Source organism: Phaethon lepturus, unplaced genomic scaffold (genome assembly GCF_000687285.1).
Source record: "Phaethon lepturus isolate BGI_N335 unplaced genomic scaffold, ASM68728v1 scaffold5452, whole genome shotgun sequence".
In the NCBI taxonomy this organism is placed as follows: domain Eukaryota; kingdom Metazoa; phylum Chordata; class Aves; order Phaethontiformes; family Phaethontidae; genus Phaethon; species Phaethon lepturus.
In genome coordinates this window covers 1,394-9,461 of record NW_010523964.1, presented here as the reverse complement: position 1 = coordinate 9,461, position 8,068 = coordinate 1,394, and the positions used below count along the sequence as shown (strand labels likewise).

Genomic DNA, 8,068 nt, shown 5'->3' with positions numbered 1-8,068 from the left:
CAGGAGGCCAGGAGTCAGTGAAGCGAACAGGATTTAGCGTGGATCAGCGCAGGGGCCGAGGAGTGCGGGGGTATAAAAAGCGCCGAGGGGAGCTGGGGAGAGAAAGGGCCGGGGGAGCCGTGTGGTAACGTCATTACCTTAATAACGGAGTTCAAGGAAGCCTCTACCCATATAAATCACCAACAACCTTTTATACAAGCAAGCGGACATTTTCATTACATTTCTAGAGAATTAAACATTTCTTTGCTGCAGAAGAACCACCGCCAGCTGCTAGAAAGCGCAACAAGCGCCAGAGCCCAGCGCAGCCCGTCTGACGTGCTAGCGCCCAGCCGCACAGCTCCTCTTCCATCTCTGCCACCGGCTGCAAAAAGAAACACAAGCGAGGCCGGTGTGCGAGGAACAACGCCGTGCTGCGTACACACGGCCACAGCGACTTGGCGAGACGCTGCAGCTCTGTGGTCACTGCCCTTGGACTCCAAACGCTTGGTTTTATACTCCCAGTTCGGCCACAAGTTACGGCATGACCACCGCTGCCACCTCCTCTGGGTCTCTGTTCCCATCCTCCTCCTTTGCCCACCATTTGGACTCCTGCTCTCTACCAGGGTAGGACTAACCCTGATAAACTACTTCATATAACGTAGCAGCACCCAGCAGGGTAGAATATGATCTAGCCTTCATGGGTGGGTCTAAGTACCGTCCCATGCCAAGTTGCCGTTGCCCTTTCCTAAACCCTACTCTAAGCTCACACGCTTGCAGTTTTAGAGGCTAACCTCCTCTGGGGTGGCTGCATTCTCTCAAGTCACGCTCCGTTCAAAAAGGGAGAGGCGAGGAAGAATACCAGGCTGGAAAGGTTTCCTTCTAGCAAGGTGGTGATCTTCAGGATGACCTAGGAGACCTGGTGTCAACTCACCACAAGTCTGATCGGAGCTGAGCAGCCAACACGCTCCTGAAAAGCCCTGCCATCCTGCACACGAGCTCTCTCCTCAACAGCAGGGTTAGGATCAGACTGCAGCCCGTGCGAAGTTCCCCTTCATTTTCTGAACCTCCCAAGACACAAAGGCTCACAGCCCCAGTGCATATTCTCCATGTTATTAGGATAACTGCTAGTCAAGTTCAAAAGGCAGCTGGCTTCCAAGTCACCGAGCCAGAAAGAGCTATAATTTCTCTCACTGTAATTTCTCTCTATGATTATAACAGTGGTTGACTGAGTCAACACAGGCAATGTCAGCAAGCAATTTCACTGAAGGACAGCAGATATCCAGGAAGAAGCACAGTCTTTGGGCGGGGAACGACACCAACATGTGTGTGGGAGCTGCCCTGGATAGACGCGGCTCTCACTGGGACATTAAACAGGCTAGAGGATCAGAGCGCCCGTAAACACACACGGCTTAGCTTCATCCTTTCTGCAGGGTGAGGAGCAGAGAAAGGCAATCCTGCCTCTGCAGACATCAGGGGGAGTTTTACCGGTGATGTTGATGGGGATTTCACCCACCACAGTTAATAAGCGACGGAACCATCACAAGACCACCCTGTTCTTAGCAGTGATACCTTCCTTCTCTAGCAGCTCCAGGGACTATTTGTGCCCTAGGGTATCAGCCTATCTCCAGTTGGAGCAACAGAGGCTCAAAAATGCCGCCTTTAGCTCAACAAAACTGTGGCTCCACAGGCTCCATGGATGAGAAAGAGCCTCTTGTAAAGAGCAAGTTCAGAACAAGTCCTTTTCCGAAGCTCCGGAAGGACTGTTCTCTTTCCATGGAATCCAGCTTAGGGAAGCCATCCTGAACAAGCTGGAGCCTATCTAATACTCCTCTCTCCCACAAAGCCGCCTGCGGATCATCCTGGAATCCTCCGTTCAACTTCATGCCCCAACACTGCATTCCGACATTTTAAAAGGGCAATAATCCAAGGTTTTTTTCTGGAGTAATGTTGTCCTAAAACACGCACAGTGCTGTTCGACCCTGGCTGACATACCCACACTGACATGGCTTTAAGGTAGGGACAGAGAAAGGATCGTGCAAACTGCCGGTTCCGCAAAGCAAACAACCATGTCACAGTATGTCATTTCGCCTCTCGGCTCTGCACAGCAAAACCAACCGTATTTTTTCATACGTCAGCAAAGTCAGCCGGAGTCGTGCCTTTGGCACTGAAGAGGGTAGAGACAGAAGGATCATAGCTGGAATTCCTGGTCGGATGGCCTCCATGGAAGGAGTAGCTAGAAAAAGAAATCAGCCCTGACTGCTGAGCGAAGCAACCTAGAGGAGGGCTCGGGAAAGCCAGGACTGGAGATCCCCACGGAACGTCCGTGAGGTCGAGCAGAAAAGGGCCAATTCAGATCATCATCGCCAGCCACTCTCCCTCATTCCAGTCGACCAGTGGATGAGTTGGGAGGCACCGGACTGGAGCCAGATCTGCTTCCCACCGGGATACATCTCCCCTGGTCCCTCACAGAAACGGGGCTGCTCCATTGCAGTTGAGCGTCGGATTCTCCTATCTCTGATGCTGTAGTAATGAATTTACTCTAAAGGGGAACGGAAGTAAATGGGAACAGGGCTTGGAAACAATAGGTTACATTCCTGAACTCCTGTGTGCTTCCCTTGGATGCGTTTGCCATGAGAATTAAAGGAACAACACTGAATTTAATCCGAGCTGAAAATGAAGTTCACTGAAACCAAACCAGACATACAGGGTGAATTCCTGGCACTGCTGAGGTCAATGACAAAACTCTCCGTTACCTCGCCAAAGCCAGGATTTCACCCGCAGTTTTTATAAAACCAACAATCAATAGAAACTTATCCAAGTTTCTTGTTTTCATTTCACTGAAAAATGTACGTAAAACAAATATTTCCCTCCAATGATTGTGAAGAGCCTTAAAGTGCCCTCCTGCACAAAAACACAAAAAAATCGAAGCATGACGCCAACTAACCTGTTTTCTTGCCCAAAATGAGGGCTATGTATAACAAAGAAAAATGGATGGACTAAGGGTATTTGTAAACCAATAAACACAAAGTTTGCTTAAAGCACAAATGAAGAAATGTGTTTTTTTCCCCACAAAGCTCACATCCATGAGGCCAGCTTTTCAAAAAAAAAACCAAAAAGAAGAACAGAGGCACACAGCTAGACACATTTCCACAAGAGGAGCATATTCTCTTTTGAAAAATCCCAGGCACGGTATTTAAAATATACACTGACATAAACATTAGTGTGCTATTTTCAGGCTGCAATTTGTTTGTGATATTATGAATCTAGTTCACTAAACGTTGTCCTATTTATCATAAAAGAAAAAATGCAGCGATCAACCACGACTCCCACCTGCTTTGGGAAAAACCAAAGGCCACCCACCACGAGCACGCTCATGAGGGCAGTTCTGCATGCTTCCTTGTGGAAAAACATTTTTGCAAATGGTATAATTTTGCTAAGAAGAGAACAGCTGAGCTGGACATAGAGCAAAGTCTCGAAGCTTTGAAGTCAAGTTGGATTATTTATCCTGCTTTCCACTGCCCAGCTCCCGCCCATCAGAACTGTCTCTCCATCATCCCAAGCAGTCCAAGGACTGTCCTTGCTGCTTTAGGATGATGTTCTTCGTTCAGAGACGATGGTGTGTTTTGGTATCCTAATCCGAGACACTCGGGAAGGCAGTAAGGTCAAGTTTAGGCGCCAGCCTCCTCTACGTGGTTTGCCCACAGCCATAATCTACATTGTGCTAATTTTTCACAGCTGCAAAATGAGGAGTTATAAAATGGGGGACTCTCCTCCAACTTTCCTAACTCAGAGATGTGTTACGAGCACCACGAGGGAGACATTCAGATACGACAGTCACACCGGCAACATACACGTACGCATATATGGAAAGGTCAAAGCATTTCTGAAGTATGAGGCTCTACATAGGTGCAACTGGGCAACTTCAGCAAATTAGTAGCAAAGAGCTACTTCAGAAAATTTTGCCTAAGCAATTTCTGCTTAAAATGTTTTTTAAAGTGCCACTGGGGGAAATCATGCTGTTGAAAGGTCAGATGCAGATGACAGAGAACATTATTTTGATCTAGTTCAATTTAACAAGGAAGAACAAAATGGTAATTCAAGTGTGAACCAGGTGTACTAGTAACAAGGAGCAACCAAAGAAACAGTCAGTGAACTGACAGTGAAAATACCATTTCAGTGTTATTAATTTAAATTGACAGCTAAGATTTGAAGAAAAGCTGGATATCAGCATGCACAATGAGACCATCCACAGCTACACTCTCACTTTACGTTCTCTGTATATGTGAGGTTACCTTCATACACAAACTTTATGCTCTAAAGTTGTAACAATGTGAAAAATAATATCCTGGGTTACTTTACAGTTATTTATTTCAAGCATTAGACCAAGTTCATAGGTCAGACACACCCTCTTTGCAAGATCCAGACCCAGAAAAAGATTTGTTTCTGAAACACAGACGGTCTAGCTGTGTTTGGACCACTGGCTCCTGCTCCCAACCTCCACATCAATCAACCCGAGTCCACGTACCAGGCCAGGGATCAAAGATCGCTCATCACCATCCTCTGAGAGATGAGGATGTTCTGGTCCGTAAGGAGCCAGGTTTGAACTGAGGGGGGTCAGGCTGATTCCTGGCTGCGCCTAAGATCTCCTTATACCCCCAGATCGGACAATAGACACTAGTACCCGTTCTGAACCCTGCTCCTTTATTTCTCTGTACCTTAACTCCCCTCCTGAGAAACGGCAGCACTCAGAGTGCATGAAAGAATGTGAGATGCTCAGATATTGTATCACTTTACACCTTTATCCTTGATTCCCACACGAGGTAACAGACTCCAGGACGCCCTGTTACAGTTTACACGCGATCAACTGCCCTGCAACAGAGAGTTTTATTTTTTTCTCTAGCTCAAACAAGGATAACAATGACTCACTTATGGAGTTTTAAGGTCCTGGCTCTGACAAGCCCAGCATCTGTAGCCGATGCAAGCGGGCACAGCCAGCCTGGAAGTCATTCATGAGGCATTTTAGAGCCAGAGGGGAACACCATGAGCGTCTAGTCCTGGTGTCTGCAGAACAGGCAGTCTGTCTGTCTCTTTATTTTGAGATATTTTCATTTCCCCATTTCTCTCTTCCTCCAGAAGAGGATAAGAGCACAAAAGGAACAACGCTTACAAAATCCGGGTGCTAAAGCTGCGTACGTAAGCGGGCATGTGCAAATCCTTAAACAGAGTGGCCCGATTTTCAAAGACACATAGTACGCTGGCATCAAGCTTCTGGGTGTGAACCATATGATGGACATCTATCCACAGACATCATGGAGAAAGGAACCGAAGCACGGAAATGCAGAGGGTCTGCTACGCATACTGGAGCCTGAGGTCAAAGTGACATTGGTTTCAGTAGGAGCATACCCAAGAATCTGGCAAAGTCACACAAGCAGCAAGGTAAACCCTGCCAACAGAGAAGACAAGGGTGAAGCGACTGCTGCAAGATGTGGAAATCCTGGGGTTTTGCTTTTCCACCCCTTTTCCCACCCCTGTACAAGCTTTCCTCAGCAACCTGGACAGACATCAAAAATCCCCCACTGCTGGTACCTGGTCCAAAGTACCCCATGACTTACGCAGCCCACAGTTTCTGTACTTCTCTGACAAAGAGGAAAAACAGCCAGCTTACTGATCATGGTGGTGCCCCCAGCCAGTGCAGCCTTGGTCCCTTGGAAGAAGTCATCAGCAGATGTCATCCCCTGTTCCGGCATCTGGAAGCGGGTGTGAACGTCAATCCCTCCAGGAATCACCATCCTGCCATGGGCTTCAATGGTTTTCACTCCCCCCGGCACAATGAGATTCTCTCCTATTTGCCTGCGTAAACAGGTTTCAAGCAGCAAGTCAGACACAAACAAGGCAAACAGCCTGTAAACATACACCCTTGTGCTACTTAACCTGCCTAGTGTTTTCTTTTTCCATATAAAGCAACATACGGCATCAGCATACATAGCTGACAATATTTTGTTCTTCCCCTTGAAGCAGTTGCATAATTGAGAGCAAAGCGTGCAATTACTTCACGACCTCAGGGCAATATTAGACTTAACAGGGAGGCAAAGGAGCCACACCGGCAGGCAGCTGCAGAAGGGACCACGCAGATCAGCCGATGATCGCGGCACCAAACACAGCAAGAACCTTGCGAGCGGCTTTACTGGGACTGGACTGGGGTTGCCCAGATTCTAGCTATCTAACAGCAATTTAGATGTTAGCATTGTTTTGGGAACACTTTAAGAATTTTGCCTCTATATTGGCTACTTTCCTTTCATGCATACATATTATGTAGTTCCTGCACGAATATAAATTCAGGCAGATACCAAATTCCTGATGAGACCCTCAAAGGTCTCTCCAGTCCAGCTCTTCACAGAAGCGTTTTTAAAAGTGCAATAGCAGGTGACACATTGCAATTAATTAGCTGTCTTTGGCCGGCTCCTTTAACTTTTAACCTTGATTAACAAAGCACATGTGCCGAGCGTTTAGCCAGAACAGGAAAATTCCTTGTTTGTAACCTCTGGCTCCTCCATTTTTTCCTAAGAGTAATTTTCCAGAGAAATCTGCAATATATTTAACATGCCAGAAATGCGTGTTTCAGGACTGAAAACTCAGAAGTGCGCTGTAAAGAGGTCTGAACCTCAATCCTTAAACTACAGGATCATTTTTAACTCTAAGGGGGTTTGGATTAATCCTTGCATCATAGAAGCATAGAAGACAGCGCTGCAGGAGACCTCAAGAGGTCACCTAAGTCCAGCCTCCCACGCTAAAACAGAATTAACTGTATTAGGATGCTGAACTCTGGATTCAAACTATCTTAAGTCATAACTCAGTAAAACGTTACAACACAGATAACTTCAAACATATGTGTCATCTCAGCATGGGGCTATCCACATGGCTAAAATTAAGCTCATGTAAGTACCTCCTTTGACCCATGCTTTAGTAACAGTGGGGTTTTGGCCCCTATATTTACTTAATTCAACACCTTGTTTTTAAAGTTCCTCCATCAAACACCAGGATACAGGCAAAACGTTCATTTTTTCGTTGCAATTTAATACAGCTGAGACCAAGTTATTCCTTGCTGATCTGCAGTACATTTCCGTACAGTTCCAATCACAACATGGTATCAAGCTTCACTTACTTTATCAACCCATCTTCCATGTAAATGTCTGCATAAAAAGACTGGTCGTCGTTAACTATTTTACCACCTTTGATCAAAAGACGATCGCTCTGCAACAAAGAAGCACACAACAATACATAATTATTCTGTGAGAAAGCTGACAGTCCACGGCGTCACTTCAGAGATAAAAGAGTAGAGATGGAAACGACCTCTGCATTATTCAGAAGTGCATGTCAAAACACAAGTCAACTGCTGCACTTTCAACTGGAAAGATAAAATATTTTATTTCATCCACAAGTCCTTTCATCACACTAATGATCCAAAAAAATCAGAACAGAAAAGGAGTTGGGTTCCAGCGGGCTTGTCTACTTGGCAGCTTCACTCATACCTGCACTTCGGCACCATCACCTACAGCAAAAGCGTTAAATAATACTTTGAGGGATGCGTAATAGCCACATCTCTACTTTTTCTGCCTTGGTCATATGCAAAATTTCCTATATGCACCCACCCACTGGAGTCACTACTTGGCTAACCGTGAGTCAACTGCTGTCAGGGAAGTGGACCAAAAGTCTGTTGCCACCGGTTACACAACACAAACAAACTCATTTTGTCCCCCTTAGTGATGTTTCGGTGCAGAGGATACTTTTACTGCCTTTCCAGAGCATAATCAGATGAAAATAAACTTAATTTGCTAATGTGTGCTTAAGAGAAAGATTTAAAAACAGTTATTAAGATTCCCTCCAATTAGGAGACAGTTTGGCAGGAACAGAAGGGTAATTATACCAAGGCAGCTATCAGGCGATGCGCTTTCATCGCAGCCCAGGTTACATCTTGCCTTTGCGAGATTTTGGGTCAAAACCAAATTTACCTTTTATTGCAGCAGTCATAAACGCGAGCAAAACACGCTCCGCGGAGCTCTGGATGGGGAGGTGAGCTAAAAGCAACTGC

At 46.1% G+C, this 8,068-nt stretch overlaps 1 protein-coding gene across 1 annotated transcript in view; it reads right to left on the bottom strand.

Annotated features, from left to right (window-relative positions):
- Positions 1-7,785, bottom strand: part of LOC104617060 (dihydropyrimidinase-related protein 2) — a 38,526-nt gene extending 30,741 nt beyond the window's left edge. The window contains exons 1-3 of the mRNA XM_010282276.1: positions 7,758-7,785; positions 7,142-7,241; positions 5,645-5,829 (exon numbers count right to left, since the gene is read on the bottom strand). Of these exons, the coding sequence (XP_010280578.1) occupies positions 5,645-5,829; positions 7,142-7,241; positions 7,758-7,785 (313 nt within the window). The remainder of the gene's footprint in view (positions 1-5,644; positions 5,830-7,141; positions 7,242-7,757) is intronic.
- Between the last annotated feature and the right edge of the window lie 283 nt (positions 7,786-8,068).